This window comes from Epinephelus lanceolatus, chromosome 4 (genome assembly GCF_041903045.1).
Source record: "Epinephelus lanceolatus isolate andai-2023 chromosome 4, ASM4190304v1, whole genome shotgun sequence".
NCBI lineage: Eukaryota > Metazoa > Chordata > Actinopteri > Perciformes > Serranidae > Epinephelus > Epinephelus lanceolatus.
Window position 1 is genome coordinate 43,342,125 of NC_135737.1, and position 20,818 is coordinate 43,362,942.

General features: G+C 43.7%; 1 protein-coding gene across 1 annotated transcript; it reads right to left on the reverse strand.

Moving 5' to 3' along the window:
- Positions 1–912: 912 nt before the first annotated feature.
- On the reverse strand, positions 913–20,685 carry LOC117259672 (A disintegrin and metalloproteinase with thrombospondin motifs 15-like). Its single transcript, XM_033631265.2, has 8 exons — positions 19,370–20,685; positions 16,610–16,742; positions 13,933–14,100; positions 11,079–11,362; positions 10,817–10,994; positions 7,638–7,813; positions 6,448–6,623; positions 913–5,311 (listed from the first exon to the last, which is right to left on the reverse strand). Exons 1-8 carry the CDS (start codon positions 20,339–20,341, stop codon positions 4,534–4,536), a joined length of 2,865 nt encoding a protein of 954 aa, XP_033487156.2. The 5' UTR covers positions 20,342–20,685; the 3' UTR covers positions 913–4,533.
- Positions 20,686–20,818: the final 133 nt, after the last annotated feature.

Below are 20,818 nucleotides of genomic sequence, written 5' to 3' on the forward strand. Positions count from 1 at the left end.
TCAGCAAGGTAAACAACAAGGGGATTCCCATTTACACAGTGGTAAGAGTGCTGGACCGGAAGTGTCGCACAAAAAAACGGAAGCTGGCTGCATTCTGTTTTGCGTCCGGGTTTCCGTGAAAAATAAGGTGGATAGGCTGTCCTTATTTGTTAATTTGCACAAACCTGTGCAGAAAGTAACTTGTACTTTGAGTAATTCATTCACTTTTTACTCTTACTTGAGTAGGTCTCTTAAATGGTAATTCTAATTTTTACTTGAGTCACTTTTTTGTGGGAGTATAATTGGACTTTTTCCATGAGTACAGAGTTTCAGTTCTCTACCCACCACAGGTAGCCAGGCCTCATGGGGTTTTTAAAGTTTTTAACTCACCCTTCAAATCAAAGGATGCATACAAGCTAATGTTACACCACAAAAATCTGTGTGATTATGTGTATAGTGCAAACCATCCTCATCCATCCAAACATATATCAGTGTGGACCTTTCAACCCGCATGTAGGTCAAACCCTTGGGGGGATGGTGTCCAAGTCTGAGAGACGTCTGTCCAACAATGCATCAGGCTTACGGGGGCAGGCGCAGGCCAAGCTGGGTGTGTTATTACAGGACAGCCGGGACAACGGAGCTTGAATCAGCAGAATACCAAAATGGATGAATGAATGTGTTTTCATGTTTGAGTTGAAGAAGAGCTGAGGTATCAAGACTGTCTCATCTCATGTGATGGAAGAGTGCGTGGCACAGCAAAAAAACTGCTGTAACAGATACTGCCTGAGCAAAGGGAGATGTTCAAGAGACAACAGATATCCATCCAGTCAGTCATTGAACCATGTGGGATAGACCTACAGAGGGAAAGTAATATTTTCCTGTTGTCTTAATGTTAAATATCTGGATGATATCAGACAATCATGATTCAGCATATACTTATATTCATATATATACTTTATTTTATACAGCTAGATGAATGTATACATAGTATACAATACAAAAGACAAGTGATAAAAAATAACATTATCTGTACATGATGCGAAAGAAAACAAAACTAACTGTACAATACCATCTTTTAGATGGTGCAGTTGGTCCTCTGAACCAAATCAGACTGGAAATTAAGAGTGAAGTCAATTTTTTGTTGAAGGATGTGTTGACATTGTAGCCATCCACTTAAAGGACAACAGTTATCCATTACTCTGTGATGATTTATGGGTTCCATGTGTTGTTTTCTGAAGAATGATGGAATTGGAAATGTTGAAGGTTTTAATCTCTTAGATGGTGAAATTCTTTTCTCTCAGTGAATTTCTGTCTGAACATTGTAAACATGTAAAATGAGTGAGTCCAGACAGACGCCCTTTCCCTTCAAATCTAAGGGTGTGACACCAAAACTGGACATTTATCAGGTATTTTTAAGACTGCTGATCCCTTTCTATTTACAGCATGTTCTCATTCTCATAGCTTCAGTTACAGCAGCTTGGTCAGTGGCCATCAGTGTCTGATTCTGATGCACAAGGCTCCCTTTAGGGTGTGTATGAGATGCACCGGGCTTTCATCTAACTCCAGTGTAAACCCACCCAAGGAAATGACCAACGCATTCCTATCCCAAGTCGTCACATATCACCATTTTGTCAGTGGACTTTCACGTCTACATATTACATGCTAGGTATCCTCCTGCATCTGCTGTTGACGTTCTGGAATTCTGCAACCGATGCCGCAACATCAACAAAAGCACGTGGTTAGGTTTAGAAATAAACATCATGGTTAAATTCAACATTCATATAGGATGTGAACACCGGCCTCCTGGGTGAAAGTCCAGGATTTGTTGGACCCATCCACCACCTCTCCTGCCCACCCTGTAGGGACTTCGGAGCTCCTTATATGATGTCGATACTGGCAGGGATTCAAACTGATACCGTCCTGTGACAGGTGCCATCCGGCCACGTTATGAACTGATGTCACAGGTCCGCCTATCATACTGCTGTGAAAGGTTCCATCTGGCCATGTTACAAACTGACGCTGCCCGGAAGCGTATCATACTGCCATGAAAGGTGACTTTTGGCGTCAGTGTCTGATGCTGAAATCACTGACAAAGCAGCAGTATTGATAACTTCTGAATGGGAGTGGACTGCAATGACGGAAGAAGGGGTGGTGGACACAGGACTTTTACCCAGGAGACTGCTGTATGTGTCCTGTATGGAACGTTGAGTTTGTTGTTGACATATATCTCTTACATCACATGATTAACTTACTTAAGTTATATAACAGACATACTTATTTTAACCCAAAACATCATGTATTCATTAAATGAAGCCAAGTGGTTTTGTTGCCTAAATCTAAAGTACTTTTGATGACAAAATCTACGTTATTTTGTGAAAATTGAAGTTTACTTCGAAAAGACAGTGTGTGTAACGAACGGGAATTGGCATGCCGTCCATGGGCACCCAAAGCTGGTGTCTGAGGAGTACCTAGAGCATTAAAGTTGAAAGTGTACGGCCACTGACCAAGCTGTTGAGATTAAGAACATGTTGCTATTTAACCACACATATTTCCAGCTGTGTTGAACATGCAGTTTTATCCAGTGGAATGAAAATAATCCCTTTGAAAAACAAAATAAAATGCCAAGATGCAAAGTACAACAATAGGTGTTTGTGTTTTAGGGTGGATTGTCCCTTTAATTTCACCATGGATGTGTTTCCTATTGAAGATATTTCTTATTCTGAAGCAGTTCACTGATGAGAGTAACTGTAACACCTCAGAAAACGATCACACCTAATACATTATGATGGCTGAGGCAGTATAATGATGGGCTGACATATAGCATTGCGTCTGCACATTAAGAGTTAAAAGTGATGGAGCAGCCACGCAGCAGATAGAAGCCTGTGAATGTTGAGGAAATGCCATCAACCACCAGAGCAACAAAGCAAATGTTCACTTTATTTGGCAGAATACTAAAGAACGCTGACGTTACTGCTGTATGCAAGGATTTGATTGGCTGTATCGAAATAAGATCTTTATCTACATAAATGGATACTGAACAAGACTAAATTAATTGAATTAATGCAAAGCTAGGGGGCACCATTGTGAATATTAAAGGGATAATTCTTTCCCCAATGGAACACAGCACAAGTGATTTTCAGAGCCAACTTCTCGTGCACTGTTCATATATATATATAGAGTAAATTAGGAAGTGGCCCATGAGCAGTCCAATTAGGAGGCAGGTCACAAAATGTAGGACTTTCCCTCAGGAGACCAGCGCTCAGAATCGTGTGAACTTTGAGTCATTTTGAGGGACGTCTTCTTCGTGTTTCTTTTCCTAAACTTAACCACTGTAACTTTACCTGCCTAAGCCTAACCTCCTTAACTTTACGTTAAGTATGTAACGTCATTTGTGGGGTCGTAATTCGTAGGATATCATAAGAACCATCACGTGTGCAGAGCAGATATGCATGCTGAAGACAAAATTTAAAAAAAAAAAAAGTTCAATCAGAGAGGTGTCTCTCACAATATTAAGGCTGCTTTGAAGGTTATAATTCTTTGGCAACAGAGAACAAACAGCTGAGTGTTGGCTTGTTTGGTTTAGACACAGCGGACACAGACGCGTTATGATTGCACCATACAAATAGCCTACATTCACTGCATGAAATATGCTTAGCGCTAAACTAGTTTTACTTTAATAAAAAAATATTTTTACTTTTTTTGGTCATGAGTGACATTAAGGAATTCTTTGATACTGATCAAATTCATGAGGAGTGAATCAAGTGTGTTGGATATATTGTTGACTGTTTTTCATTTTGGAAGGATGAATAACTTGTAAAGCTATGATGTGACTCTAACTGGCAGTGGGATTGGCTGCTGGCTTTGATTATTCTACATTAGCCAACAACAGCCAAAAGCACTGACTCAAGAAAAAAATACAATGACAAACTGCATGGATCAATCAGGTCTTGAATGTTGCATGAATGATACAGTACTGTGTGTTCACATTTTGATTAGTTCTTCAGTAACATGAGAAAAATGTCAATTCACAGGTGAGATATTTGCTTCTGATAACTGCACAGTGTGATCGCCGAGGTTGTACGTCAACGAGCTTTATCTGTTTGTCCTGGACTTCCATTTCTTTCTGCCATGCACATTTACTATACCAAGAAATTATGTTTGTGTGCAGATGTGTGTGATCACTGTCTCTGAATCTTCCTCCTCTGTTGCTCTCTGTATATGCTCAGGCATTGTATCATCTTTCCTGGTAGAGGTAGACTAACCACGAGTCAAACCTGAGGCAGATGGTTTGACAGTTTACGTGAAGACAGCTTTTCTTCTTTTCTCTCATCCAAACAGATGTCTGTCTTTTCAAACAATGGATGGAGACCCTCTCTGTCTCCATTGGCTTTCTTCCGTGTAGCAGACGTCCCTTCAGACGTGGTCAGGCTGCATTTGAGAGTATTTTCACCCAACACAGCCATGGGATCATTATCATGCTGATTTGGGTTCTAGTTCATCTCAAATCTTCACCTGACTGACAAAAAGAAGTCCTCGGGCTGTGTCTCTTCTGCTCTAACATGGCTTCAGATTGCAGAGGTCCAGTTCCTGAGGCTTCCTCCTTCCAGAGCAGTGCTCTCTGGGTAGATTCAGACCAGTTTCGGTCATGCAGCGCACTGGCCGCCTTTTAAAGCCCCTTCCGCAGGACTTGGAGCAGTGAGACCAGCCCCCTACATCCCACATGGGACATGGATCCCCACATGCTCTCACCGCTACAGGCCTGTCAGCACTGTCACAGTCCACTGCAGGACGCCCCTCCATACTCTGGCACTGCACCAGTCTCTTCTGCAGACCATTCCCACAAGTCACCGTGCAAGTATCCCAACTTCCTGTCACCCAATGACTGACTGGCCTCTTACCCATCATCTGCTTCTTGGCCTCTACCCTATTACTGTCCGCCAAGACACTATTATGAGCTGAGTGGCTTCTCTCCTCTTTCCGCAGAGTCTTCTCCTCCTTGCTCTCCTTGGAGATGTAGAAGGAGTAGCGCACCCTGGGAGGGGTCATCTTCCCTACTGAGAGCACCTCCACAGTCAGAGGCTCCTGCAGGGGTCTGGTGGCCTGAAGAATCTCCACAGATGTGGAAGTGCCGCTGTAGCGCAGCAAGCTGCCCTTCACCAGCAAGTCACGCTCCACGGCTGACACCACATAGTTGCCGTTGAGCAGGTACTTGCCTTGCCCATTCTTCACCGCTAAGTAGTTTTCATCGCTGACCATTCCTCGGTAGCCACGTTGACGGACGTCAATGTTGGAAGCTCCAATGGGCAGCATCACCACAAAGTTGTAGCCATGACTGAAAAGAGAGTTTGGAGATGTAGAACATTAATGATGCTGAAAGGCCAGTGGTTATTCTTTTAAGAAAATGGATGTTAATGTATTCTCAAACATCATCAGCGTAAAGGATTCCAGAGAGAGTAGATCACAGCTTGTCACTATATGTCGACACCATCTTGTTGAGTCTTTGTACCCATAATAATGTGACCATGTTGAAAGTGATTTGTTGCATCTATAATCACAAGTGGTCTTTGCGCTAGCTCTGACTATTAAGGCCAAATTCTCCTGAGAAGTACATAATGCAACAAGGATTGGGAAATAGCTGTTTGCTTTCTTACCCAGAGTCAAATGAGAACAATTTAATTTATCTACTTGTAATATGTCCAGAACATGTTTAGCCTAGCTTAGCAGAAGGGATGTAAGCAGAGGGAAACATCTAGCCTCCATCAAAAGAGTGCCATCCAAAAACTCTGAAAACTTCTTACTTACATGTTTTAACTCAAAAGCCTGCCACCAATATATTCAGAAGTGATGCTCCAATGTGCAAAGTAGCTCATTTGACTACGATGTTTTGTATTTGTGCGTTTAATACAGAAGATACATTGTGGAAAAACTAGAATTACTGCCTTGCAATTGTATGCCTTCGTGCACCAGTCAAGTTTCTCTTACAGTTCACATCCATATCTGTGAAATCATGGATGCTTCACACACAGAAGATCTATACAATCAGTACAGTTTCAAGGTGGACACCCAAGATGAGGATCACGGATATTTCCATTAATATATTAGAAGTCATTCCCTACTTATGGGACATGCTGCTAAAGTATGACCCCAAACTCTGACCCCAAGTGCCGTCCATCGAGACCTATCTCAAAGCTATTCCTAATGCTTCATTTATAGCTCTGCATTAAGCCTGTGCATACTTGTGGTGCCTGTGTGTGTTTAGGCTTTTTGGGTGCGACAGTTACAATGATACTTGAGATTACTGTGATTGGTCAGCGTTTGTTGCTTGTTTGTTCTTTTACACCCATCTAACAAAGACATCGTCCCCACAGATCTTATACTAACCGCAATCAAAACTTGACATTGACATTAACCTTGACCTATCCCCGCACTTTTAATAAGAGATGCAGTATGTCCTGACGTGCTGCTTACATAGGTTTGGTGAACATTCCTGAGACCTTCTTGCAGCCCTGGTTGTCGCCGCCACACACGCCGCACTTGTCAAACTTCCTGTTGGAGTCCAGCTTGCCGTCACAGCCTGCCTTGATGCATTTTCCTTGAACACATACAGCTGAGGTGTCAGGAGAGCAGGGCGTCCCATCCACAACCTGCAGGGTTTGAAACATAACATTACACCTATCTTCAGGTGGATAGCAGGAACACAGAGAAAAAGACATAAGTGGTTGCAACATATATGGTCTACCATCCTTTGTCAAACTAAACATAAATTTGAAAGTCAAAAGTAAAACCATAGGGAGAGTACAGTGTCCTTTAATGTAAATGAGACGTTGGCTTGTATTGTGGCTACAAGCTTGTTTCTTTTCTGGTTGCATAAATAGTTGCTGACAAGCCACAGCTGTGAAGTGATACTGTCCCTGCATGTTTCCCTTTCTCACCACTCCATCCATCCTGCAGCAGCAGCAGCAGCAGCCGTTCTCTCTGCTGCCAATAACACATCACCTCTCACTGCTTTGCTGCTGACGAAACAAGCAGGTAGTACTTGCATTGCGGATAAGGGTCGAATCATACCAGGCAGTTAGACACAAAACCTTTGTGAACAGAGTGCTGTTCGATATTTCTACCCAAATGTTTCAACTACGCCTCCCATAAGGTTCTGACTCCTGATGAGGTGTTAAATGACAAGGAGTTCAGACTGCATTAGCAAGTGCACAGTTGTTACCCATTTAGCTCAGAATATTAACAGAATTCCCCGATGTCATGTCTGAGCTTTTTAGACGGATCTAAGTGCGGTTGTTTTTCATTCACAGCCTCATAATGAAAGCTGACAGTTTTGCTCTATGTATCGTTTACGGGCTGCGACCACATATGCGCCGCAGCTAACAATTATCAGTCTCAAGTCAGCCTCCAGATGGTTGGGTAATTATGTTTTGCTGCCGGTAATGTGAAAGCAGTCAATATGTCATTTGGCTAGAAGAAGTTTCTCCACTTTTCTAACACATAGCCCACAAGGGTGTCTAATAAATATAATTTATGGTCTTGAACTAATTCCACTTTTTAAGCGATTAGGAAAAGAGAACAGTTCATTAAAACAGATACAGCTGGATGATGTGTTTGCTATGAGGATAAGACGGTTAAATGAACATAGCAAGTTGGCTACGAACCTTTGGAGCGAGCACATAGAAGTACCCGGTCCCATTGGCACGGCAGATGAGCTTGCATTTGTCCTTGGGAGAGATGCCGGAATATTTGGGGACCCAAACCACAGAGGAACCCAGCCTGTTGGTGTTCAGGTTGAGGCCATTGAACGCCTCACACTGCTCCTCACGGAAACTCTTACCTGAGGATGTAAAAACAATCTTAGATTAGATGGACTGTTCGTTAAGTCCTGACCCAGTCGCTATGAATTTTACGCCTTTTGTTCTCACGCAGCATGTGTGCGTTTCACAATAAAAATTGAGTCTGATCTTCTCAGTGAAATTCTTTTAAACAATAGTTCCTAGATTTCAGACAGAGACAGACAACAGCAGCTGTAATTATACTGAATGAAATAACAACATATGTCATGATCCTGGGTTTGTTTTTACTCTGTTATCATATGGACTTTGTTTTGCTTTGTTATGTGTCCCTTGTTTTATGTTGTTCTCTGTTTTATTTTGTAGGTTATCTCCTCATGTGTCATGTCTGGTTTTACTTCCTGTCTTTGTGTGTTTTCCCGCCTGTTTTCTGTCACACCTGTCTCATTAGTCCTTCCCTGTTCCCAGGGTGCGTCTCAAGTCTCTTATTTTTATAGTGCTACTGCTAGCTCCTCGCTTGAACTGGAAGTCGTTCGAGGTCCGCCATCTTCTAGGCTGTCCCAAGTCTCTTATTTGTGCAGCGAGTAGCTAGCGCTAGGAGCTAGCAGCAAGCTTTAAGCAGCTACGAGCTAGGATGGTCGAGAGCTTCCTATCCGGAAGAGTTTTTCAGCTGAACGCCATGACGTATAAATACCCGCCCCCGCGGAGAAACAGTACAAGAGTTAGTACCCTTTACATGCATTCTTTGCAATGAATTGCTGTAATTCATGTACCTACTTCAAAGAGTAATGATATTTCATGTAAGATTGTTATGTTGCAATTAGGTTTATTTCAGTCACAACCCGTTGCGTTGTTCATCGGACTGCCGGTGATGTGCGGCTGCTACATGCAAAAGTGTGTGACCAGAGTCATGACGGCGGGGGGTGGGGGCTACTGTTTTGGTCAGCGAATATAATGAGACTTGGGATGTACCCATAGTAACGCCAGGCGCTGGCTGCTTTACGGAGCAGATCCAGCGGTGCCGCCGTCATCAGGAATGGACGTCGCTTCACATGACGCTTCAGTGGAAAGGACGTCTCATGTCTCTTAAACCGACAATGCTCGTTCATCGCTCCTAGCGCTAGCTCCTCACATTTTTTCCTAGGTGGGAGGGGCTAAACAGCTAGCAAAGTCAGCTAGGTAAGATAACTAGCAGTAATTTAAGAGACTTGGGACGGACCCCCAGAGTCTTCCCTTCACACCTGTTTTGTGTTAGTCTTGTTTGCTCCACCCTAGTGTTCCCCTCCACACCCTTGTTGTTAGCCAATCTCCATTTTTTTATCGGCTGAATTAAAGCTTGCTTTCTATTAAAACCTCAGTCGCCCTGTTAACCTGCATTTGGGTCCTCCTTGAACTGCTACGTGACAATCTGTTGCTGACAGATTTTATCAGCTGTAGCTACTGAGCTCATTAAACCAATATTAACTCCATGGGTTGGTTATCAACACTGCTCCTGCTGACTCATTTGTAAAGGGGTCTCCTGAGCTTACAGACTTGTTTGCATTTTCAAACAGTATGTTTCACTATTAACTGTGTGAGAAAAGGATGCGTTCATCGAACGTATAGCGCATCTCATCTGGGGTAACTTTGGCTGAGTTTCTCAGAATGTTTACTTTCCCAAAACCACCGAAGAGAAGGACACAGGTGTTAAAAAGTAACCTGATATCATCCAGGCAGAAGGTGATTTGTTAATTTTTAACAAGAGTCTGTCAAGTCTTGATTAAAAGATTTGTTTTTGCTGTTGACTGTTCTTTCTCTAGAACATTAGTTTGGAGAAAGGTATTCGCACATCAAACTGTCTCAGATGCAGCTTCATTGGAAAATATCAATGAGTCTTTGAACAGAGTGTTGAACACTCTTGACGAAGGTCCAGGAGGACTGAAACATTAGTGTAAACTAATAAATTGTGCAGCTGAGCAAGAGCAGTGTGCAGGATTCTCTGTTCAAAGACTCTCTAGAACATACCATGTGAAATTACTTTTCTCTGACTCACTTATTTCCCTGACTGTTGTCTCCCATCTCGTCTCTCCTGTGTGTGCGTATCTCACTCGCTTAAGTCTCAGTGCTTATCCGAATGCACAGATTTGATTGGCACAGATTTGATTGGCAGAGTAGCTGGGGTTGCCAGTGGCAGTTAGCCTTGTACATATTCTCACTCACTCATCCCAGCCATTAGTAATTGTTTTCCTATTCTCTTCTGTAATGTCTTCTTTTTTTGCTGGTGGACTATGCGCATAGGTTGCCATTTTTACATATCACACTACTATCACTCATGTTGCTATGATACTATGATAGCAGCCACTCTTTGGATGTGAGGATATTCTCTGTTTGAGTAGGGGAACATAACATTACAGGTTGAGGGTTGACAGGTCAGGAGGGCTTACTAATATTTCATACAAACCACTGTTAATAGTCTAACCTGTCATATTTCTCTGCCATACTACTGACTTGATTTTCAAAAATACAAAAAAAGTGTCCTTTATCAGCTCATTACAAAACACGTCTTTTAGGGTGCTTTTACACCTGCCTTGTTTGGCTTGGTCCAATCAAACTCAAGTTCATTTGCCCCCTCAGTGCGGTTCCTTTGTGCAGGTGTGAACACAGCAATCACACTCAGGTGTGCACAAAAACAACCGGACCGAGACCTTCTTGAAGAGGTGGTCTCAGTCTGGTTACAAACGAACTCTGGTGCGGTTGGTTTGTGGTGAGAACGTGTTCCGACCTCGATCCGAGCCAACTGCAGTCACATGACACATTGTTTGGGTTAAACATGAGTATATTACAGTCCTGGAGGATTATTAATATGTGCCTCCTCCTGTACTGCCTTAATATGCTCATTCAGCGCATCCAATCAAAACATCAAAACCTTGACCTACTGTGCCTAGAGTTACGGATGCCAAGGTGCGATTGGAAAATTGCTGTTTCGGGCAGAGGTTTAGTGAATGATCAGTTAAAGCCCTTAAGGAGTGTCTCCCTGTGTGAATGTACTCAAACAAAGACAGGTGTACCTGTTTCAGGACAAGGGTTGAGGTTACAGGAGCGATATTTGATGCGAAGGCCGTAGCAGTATTTGCCTCCATTCTCAGGAACAGGGTTGTTACAGTCTCTCTTGGCCAGCTGAACTCCTCCACCACAACTTCGGGAGCAGTCTCCAAACGCACCCCACTTCCCCCATCGCCCATCCACCTGGGACAAAAGAAAAACAATGTCACATCAGTCTGTAATAAAAAAGACCACGGAGGAGAAGGCTTTCTTTCCACACTCTGTTACCTTGATGTGCATGGTGCTGTTCTTATTGGAGCAGACTCCTTGGTAGCAGACCTTGCCGTTGCCACAGCTGGTGCCGTCCGCCCAGGGGAAGTGTCGGGTTTGGCAGACCAGCTGGCCACGGGCCTTCCCCGTGCACCACAGCTTGGAGCAGGGCTGCATGTACGGGCAGGGCTTAGAGCCGGGGCCAAAGGCGAGCTCACACTGGCGGTGCAGGCTGTAGCTGGAACCAGGCAGGTTGTCTGAGAGAGACAGCTGCCTTTGAGGCTGGTCCAGCAGACAGTCGCCTACAGAAGCAAACCAACAGCATTACAAACACTGTAGCTGCATTCTCTCATATGGATATTGAAAATGAGATGACTTGATGCAGCCTATTTAAATTACCCATAGGTCACGGTCTAAAGATCATGGCACATGTGCATTTAGGGTATGTCCAACTCCACTTTGCTAGTTAAACAGATCATAATCTGGGCACTGAGTAGAATGCAAGGGGCAAAGAGGTTGTATTTACTCCCTTAATTAATCATAGGTGTGTTTTTGGCAAAACATGACCCCAACCAATCAGTGTCATCTCGCATTCCCTTTAAAAGCCACGCCACCTAGCACACTGCTACTACTGCTACTGCACAATCACCTTCTGCTGCACTGAAAAAGAAATACGCCTCCAGTGCACCTGACCACATCTGATTTTCAGACCTACATGCCCATGGGCTCACAGATCGGTGCAAGTATATTTGCTACTTACACAACGTGGACGCTGGTCGCGAAAAGGACAACTGTGTCGTTCTGGAACTAGCAACAACAGTTGCACTGCGCCATTTGAGGTGTTGGCGGTGTTAGTTAAGGCCGTATAAAGTCAACCTACTATCAATAATTAAGAACATATCAAGGATTAAAGGACTTATGTCTCAGTAGGATTTTGAAAAACTCGCCCATGCATTTATCTTCAGCAGACCTAACTACTGCAACAGTGGGTTTCATTCATGAAATGCACATGAAAAATCTTGGCACTAAAAACCTACACCGGATTCATGAACGCTGCGGAAAACTTGGATTTGATCGTAGGCATGTGTTCATGAATGCCAATCAGTTGTAAATTGACAGCGCACTCCTGCTAGTCAGCGATTAGCGTACATTCCCGCCCATGAATAGCCAATGATCACCATATATAGAGGTGATAATTACTATGGACAGGTGCATCCTGTCGACTTGTGAACATGGAGGAAACAAAGGAAGGGAAACAGAGAAAAAAAACTTGTCCGGCGCTGAGTATGAAGTAATTTTGGTAGCGATGTGTCAGAGACAGGTAAATCAAACGCCTCTTAGATGAGAGGTGAAACGTCTTCAAGAAACTCAAGCAAGTCCAGGTGCCTACGATATAGGCCTCTGCGGACATTTTGGTCCCCAGATTTTGCTGCTCACTGAGCACTCTTGACTTTCACATTACTCTTTGGTACAGGCAGCTGCAGAGGTGATGCAGCAGCACAGACAGGGAAAGGCTTTTAACCATAAGGCTTCAAGATAAAATTATCTTCTCTCTTCTACTTGGAGCTACTACCTGTCTATATGAGACGATGCAGGCACCGGATGATGTTTAGATTGAGCCAATGACTCACGTAGAAAAAACAGCGGTGTTAGCTTTCAGATTGTTAAACTCAGTAAATGCTCATTTGCTTGTTACAGTCAGTGTGGTGGTCTATTACACAGAATCCACTCACAGTCATTTACAGGAGTTTACACACAGACTGAAAAAGACTTGGCATGAAGGAGCTCCCGAGGAGAAAAAGCCAAATGATATATAAATACACTTCTGAATGTTATAGCGAATGTGGATACTGCATGTCATCATCAGCATATGGTATTACACCCCAATAGAAAAGACTTCCTTGGATACACTTGTGGATAATGATTGTTGCTCTCCAGTGTAATTCAGCCATGAAGTGCTTCACATGTGTGCATTTCTTTTGGATGCATTGCAGTCTATTGAAGCTAGTGAGAATCTGGTGTGTGACACTGATACAATGAATTTCTCCCTTTCTGACTCAGACATCTTACATTGTGAAGTGTGTTTAAAAGTGTTGACCCTACTCTGACTTTGCTATTCCAAGGCCAGTTTCATGAGGATTATATGCACAGATTATGAAAAAAAGACACTCAAGAATAAGACCCTGATCACACAGAAAGCATTTTAGCAGCTGGAGGCGGCTTTTTGTAATTGTTCTTAATGAGAATGAAGTGTTTTGCTCGCTGTTTTTGTGTTGCAACACCCCACATCATCTCTTTTTTCAACAACTTTTTTCCCGTTGTCCAATCGGATGATTTGAGATGCGGCTGGCCTTCTGTGGTGGTCACGACAGCAAGTTTACAGTTAGTTAACAGTGGAGGAGAAACTGGTGGTCGCAGCTGCTGGACACCCAGAGCTATACGGCCGGACGATTACGCCTGGAAACGGTCATCGTGGAGGAGAAGCTCCTGGACCAACGGGTGGTACTCCCCATGACCAACCCTCTTTATTAGGGTCACATATACCCACACATGCTGACGGCCTCTCACCCTCAACCAGAGCTACAGACAGTACCCTCTGCCTCAACATTTTGGGAACTAGATACTAATTACTGTCAAATAACTTTGCCTGGCAACAATAAAAATCGAGGCCTCTATAAGAGTACAACATAAATCAAGTATGTGTGATCACTTCCAAGCTGAAATGGAATTTGCAAACGTGACCATGACAAAATAGAGCCAAGGTCTGTTTTTTGTGGGCACAATTAGATTACATCCAGCTGAGAGCATGAGGCCTGGACAGAATTAGTGGTCTATCTGAGTCCAGAGACATATACAGGAAGTGTTTACTAACCATGACCTCTGTCCAGGAACTCGGTAATGATGGCTGCACTGCACACAGACCAGGGCCTGCTCCTGTCGATCTGAATCAGCGTGGGAGACATCATGTGGTTGTCCTTTAGTTTCCCAAATACCTCCTCACATGCCTTCACATTGTCGTGGGGCATGTTGAAGACGTGGCCTGAGGGGGCGAGGGGAGGGTGGGAAAACAGACAGAAGGTCACGGCTTTGTTAGAATAAAGTATTTTCAGCCGCCCATGGTTTAAAACACAATAAGCGGCTAGTGCTGTGCAGATATGTTTCCAGAGTGATAATTATTAACACACAGAGACGGTTTTCACCAGACATCACAACACACATGTATGTATAGGGCCAGCAGACTCCACTTGGGCTGATTTGAAGCTGATGTCATAGCAGACAGGAATGCAGTTATGCATGGGAATATACAGCGTGGCATATGTCCATGTTCTAAACCAGGCCTGACAGGGGAATTTAGTTCCCAAGGAAATAATTCCATTCCCTAAATATATAGTGCTTTCCAAAAAGGAAAAAAAAGACTTAAAAAAACTGTGTTTGAGCATATTCAATCAAGAGACAGGACCATTTTGAGAGGAAATTATGTAATTACTTAACATATATGAGGACAGCGTAAACCAATGCCTCTCATGGGGCCTTAGGAGTTACTTGTGTATCTGGTTTCAAGCCTGAGTCCTGCATCTTTTAAAGCTTTCTCAGTCACTGATTATTGAAAAATGGGTGGAGAAATGTCACCTGCATTATTAATTGGATTTGTCAGACAGTTTTAGGAGTGTGTTAAACTCAGGTTTCGGCCACGCAGTTTAATACCATGCATTGAAATCTATCAAAAAATGTTCAGTTTTCACCTTTCACTGACTGAAACAGGTCATTTAAAGCTGCAGTAAGATTTTTTTGGGCAAAAACTACAACTAAAATAACCATCTAAATCACTGATACTTGAGGAGTAGAGAAAAATGGCGTTGCAGTCAGGGGTGCATTATCATACAATGGACCCCTGGGCAAAGATATGCTAAAGGCCCCCAATCTCTCCTACATTGGAGCAAGATACACACTTTGTAGTTGATTAGCCTCATTTTGTGTCGTTGTGTTGCATCTGTTAGTTGTCATAACACATCTTTTTGTGGTTTTGTGTCTCTTTGTAGTTGTTTTGTTTCTCTTTGAGTTAATTTTGTGTCTTTATTGGTTGTTTCTTGTTCCTTTGTGGTTGTTTTGCCCCTTTTTGTAGTCATTTTGTGTCTCTCTGGAGTTTTTTTTCATCTCTTTGTGGTCATGTTGAATCTCTTCTTGGTGCTAATTTGATTAGCATTTTGCAGGTGCGACCAGGGGGGCCTCGCTTACATTTTCACTAATCCTTCCATGGTTGTAGTAGACTTGCCCTTTTTGTCCAAACTACACCTGACACTCCTCTACCCACAAAAAAAAATAGAAATCAAAACTTCTACCTCCAGTAAAAAATCCGATTTAAGACATTCTGATTTACACAATATCTTTGTCTGCTAGCTGAGAAACAGCATATTCACTTACATAGAACAGCTAATGTAACATCAATCAATATCTGATTTAGCTAGCTATCAGAAAAGACGTTTTAGGAAATACACTTGGTTGGCTCTTCAAGCATAAGATGACAGATTTGATCAGCCTCTGACTGTGGGTTAAGGAAGAAGCTGGAGCTTGGATGTGCGTTAGCCTAGCTTAGCACAAAGAATAATATGGATGAAAGATGAAGCAGCAGATCATCCCTTCCTTCCAGTCTTTATGCTAATCTAGGCTAACATGCCCTGGCTCCAAGTCTACGCAATGCACAAATATGCAAATCAGTGTATTTACCACAAGGTTAAACTATTTTGGTGCCTTTCCATGGCGACTGCACATGAGTGTGTGCTCAAACACAACAAATGTTATACCTCATAACATACACCTAATGTGGATTGGACATTTTAATGAGATATACAAAGCGTCTCCTAAAGGGCAGTGAATGAGGGCTCTGTCCAGAGAAAACTGGATGTGTCAGAGTCATTTCCTTCGCTTCACTCATCCCTCGTCCTTGCTTCTATTCTCCTTTTCACCAATGCATCACAGACTAGCTGGACTGTTAAAGATAAGTGTGCATTTGTTAGTTTAATGTTATCACATGAAATAATTCACGGTGACTGAACTTCAGATTATTCTAACTCTCACTGGCCATTTGGAGCTGCCAGCGTGCACAGTTATGTTGTGCAGCTGTAATTTCGATCATGTCCAGATCTCCACCTCGACCCAGAGACCTCCTGGTTTTGATTGCGCCCATCTAACGAGGGACTGATTTCCAAACAGAACATCAGGTGAGTGCAGTTAAATAGCTGGTAGGGCTGAAACTTAGCAGCGCTCTGGGACCAGGACTGAGAAGCACCACCATATAGATTATCATGAAAGTTGCAAAGCCCTGCGGCCGGGCCGGTTTCTACACTGATTATGCGTCTGTCAAACCTGACTGCAGAATTCCTTTGACATTTTAAGCTGAGGTTATACGCAGCTGTTGCCCTGAGCGTATCTTGTTCTGAAGCCAAATGTGCATTAGCATAAATCTAAAATACGTAATGTGAGTGTTCAGTCCCTGATGATGAACATGTTCCTCTCATCTTACAAATACCAAATATGAACAACTTTCTTACCAAGTTCGTGAGCAGTTGTGAAAGCAGAAGGCAGACCGTCATCTTCAATGACAGAGCAGCTCCTCTTTGGGTCACACATGGTCCCAACGTCAGCCATGCCCAGCGTGTCGCAGGTCGTGGCCCCACAAAGATCCTGGTAACACAGAGACATTCATTTTAACACATTTAATTTTATTCTTATAGAAATGTTGAACAATCAGATAGGACAGGAGCCATGCTCCAAACATGTTTCGTGTGGCCGTGCCTCGAGCTGCAGAAGGAACAGACCATGAAGAGCATTAACACAAAGCACATGGGACTGGTTTGTTTATTGTTGCTCTGTTCTTAAAATAAGATGAAGCAGAGGGTCAGGGGCGATAACCCATCGCACATTTCCTCTTTGTGTTTAGTTAAAGATGTAAGAAGAGAGTTTGGGAGGACAAGATGAGTCCCACCTGCTGCACACAGCCCAAGGTAAAGTAAAACCTTTTCAACTCTTACTACAGGCTTCACATCTTACCACAAACTCTCTCGTTATCTCCTCTTTTCTCTGTGTTGTGCTCCAATGTCTGCTAATTGGCTATGTCTGGATGGGTCAGTCCACAACTGATCTCTAATCTTTAGGTGACGGGACAAGATTTCAGTATTGGAAGTGTATCCGTAGACAAAATGACTGGCGCACAAAAGAGGAAGTCTCGGCCCAGATATCTTATAGCTGCACCGCATCAGCCTGAAGTACGGGTCCTTGCTCCCAGAGGCTTATCATTGTCAGATGACAGCCGATGGGTTCCTAGATCGGTCCACAGCCAACCTTCCCTCCAGTAAACATGCCTGCCAGTTTCCATGTCATGGGATTATCTCTTTAGCCATGCTAGCAGCGTGGCTCTACAGATGTCAGTTCTGCAGTCCACCACGTTGGTCCTGACTGAAATATCTCAACAACTATAACACAGACAGACCTTCAGTTTTCAAGAGACATTCATGATCCCCAGAGAATGAGTCCAAATAACTTTCTTGATCTCTTGACTTTTCTTTTAGCGCCACTACCAGGTTGACATTTTAGTTTTTTAGTGAAATGCTTTGACAACTGTTTTCATTTCATGTTTCCCTCAGAATCAGCTGTAATAACTTTGGGGAATTCTTGTTTAGCGCCATTATCAGGTCAGAATTTTAATTTGTCCAACACTTTGGTTAATTACCTGCAAAAACAATGACTGTAATCCCTGTGTTTTGCCAGTTGGCAAATGCTAGCATGCTAACACGCTAAAATAAAAAAGATTTGAACAAAGTCAACGACTCCAGGATGTTGTGATCACAACAGTTAACACAAATCCGGTCAGTCCCTGTGAATTCTACGCGACCTTGTAATTTTGTCCAATCACTGCAACCTTAACGCAAATTTAACTATTTAAAATGGCTAAACTATAATTTCATTGTAGAGCTGCGCACAGCGTATTGATTCGGCGCAGTGTTGAGTGGCAGCTGGAGGGACTGAATTGTAAACCTTACCTGCTTCCCATTAGTATTTTCATTTTGAGCATGTTAGCATTTAGCTCAAAGCATCACTGTACCTGTGTACATACAGCCTCACCATCTGCTTGGCTGTGGTCTTTCAGTCTTGTTATTCAACACAACAGGAAAAAGTTACAACCTATTTCCCACAGGGAAAAGTCATTATTATTGAAAATGGCCAGGGGACATTGGTTGTCAGGATGATAGATGCCTCTGTCCCGAGGCTGACTTTTATATCTGACCCTTATTGTGTCTCCATATCTCTGGGCAGGAGTTACACTTTTATGTTGTATCAAAAAGACTTCTCTTTGCTTTTGTAGTGTTCAGAGCAAATACAAACACACAGGGGACGGTGAACTTGTTAACCCAGTGTAACAGTGAGGCCCAGCGATGCCAGAAGCACCCTCTGCCAGCCATGTGTATTCCACACCGCTTGCTCTCAGTAACCTATTACAAGATTTTTTCCATCTCAGCAGCTGCACTCATTGTGCCCTACAAGGACAACACCGGACCTGGACTTTCCTACATATAATTGCCCTCAGTGTAAATAAGGGATCTCTCCTCCGGCACTGGGGCGATTCTTAAGTCGTTTTGACCTTGAAGTGTTTTTGTATGTTGCTATGCAGTGAAGAAGAGCTGCCATGTATCAGAAGGCCAGCCAAACTGGACCTAATGGAAAGCAGGCACCAACGAGCAGGCATCAGAGAAAGTTAGTGACTGTGGAGGAAGATTTACTAGTCAGTGGCAACAGCTCTGGGGGCCACATGGGATTATCTGACAGCTGTGACCAGACTGAACGCTTTAGATAGTGTCAGTGTGCACCAGCTTGAATGAAAGAAGAAGTAATTTGGATTCTTATCCAAATGTTCTGATCATTATGAAGGTGCTTGTTTAGGCAGGTATGACCCAGTTCTTATTCTGTAGCAGCACACGGAGGTGAGGTCTTTCATGGAAAGAACTGGCTCAGTTGCTCTTTTCCAATGACTCATTGAACTAAATGAAAGGGACTAGCAGAACTGCGCAGCTGAGAGGCTGCAGCGACACACGCTCATGGATGGATAACTGAACAAGAGTGGCTTCTGTATGAAGTGACAGTTAATATTTGTCTCTCTCAGTCTGGGATTCTGTCTCTGAGAGGGGATGGGGGCTTTACATGTCTGTGCCCTGGGGCCCATTGTCTCATAATGCACAAGTTGTCTATGAGTGCAGCAGTTCTGTCTATTCTTTGCACCATTATTGTGATGCACCATAGCTGCTGCTCCTGCTTACCTGTTTGGTGAACAGTATGGCAGTGTCCCAGTACTCTGCGTGCTTGTCGTTGTGTTTATTCAACTTCTTCTGCCAGGAGCAGAAGTTGCGCAGAGTCAGGGCTGCGTTACTGGAAACCTTAGGTCCCTTGTCAGCTTCATTTATCACCATGAAGCCCACCACCACTATGTTTATGGAGTTGAGAATGCTGGGGTGCTTGTAAAGCCTGGCTGCTACCGACATCAGGGTCAGGAGGTAATGCTTCAGGTCATCCCCGTGAAATTTAGCCATGGATTCATCTGCCACCACCAACACCTCCACAAACCTGGGGATGGAGGCAAACCTCTTGGACCTCCCTAAAGTTTTTAGCACAGTCTCAGTTAAGCCATCAATCTCCAGTTCGCTCATGTGCTTGTATTTCTCCAGGGAAATGTTGTAGTTGGCGTCAGGTGTAACTCCACACCTGCTGGTGAAGTTGCCGCCTGAGTGCGCAGCGCGTCTCCGGCGGCGGATGACATGCGTCCTGTCGAAAGAGTTTCCATATCCAGACGCGACTGCTGCGTCTTCAGTCCTGGTCTGGCTGATGAAATACTCCATGCCGTCATAGGAGAAACTCCCGTGGAGACCTTTACACAGGCTGAGAGCAGCGAAGGAGTCCGGCTCCGCGTTAACGTTACCGGAGTAGAAGCAGTCCCGTAAGTCAGCGGCTGCAGAGTCGTTGGATGCTGAGGAGCCGCTCTCAGGCGGCAAGCTGCCCGGTGCAATAAAACTAGAATCCGGTGTGAGGTGGAGGTAGAATTCCTGTTTGAATGCACTGAGTCTAAAAACTATCTGTCTTTCATTCATCTGCTCCGCGCGCCGGTTCAAATGCTTGTCATGCTTTTGGTGATCCACACGGACAGGTATGCAGAAATCTACCTCCATGCAATATGTCAGTTTGAAATAAAGTAGGAACTTTGTGAAAATAATCAAAGAACTAATGAGTATAGCCATGTTTGTTCCTGCTCAAGAAAGTCCACTTTGTAATTCGGCTTCGGTGCGTTTGCACGCAGTGGAGAAGTTGCGCGCAATGGCACGGAGCGCCGCTTGTGCGTCCTCAGAAAGCTAAGCATCCGCACTGCCTTGCAGCTTCATTCTCATCCTGCACCGTCTCCACTCTGGCCACCAACTTATCTGAGCTGCTGAGCTTTAAAGTCGCGCGTACAACACCGATGCTCGCTGTCAACTGAAATCTGGGTACGGCGCGCAAGAGAGAGCTCATTGGTCATGCGTCTGGGTTTGTGCTGCAGACCGCAGCCACTTGTAACTCTCCAAATATTATTGTTGCTGTACAGCATGTGTGACAGAAGCTGGAGCATCATCCCCCTCCCACCGGCCAGACTCACTACGAAGCGGGCAGACAGGGAGAAAACATACAAGGAACAAAGCCCACACAGAGTGGTTTCATTTGGAGATTTTAGACTTTCATTT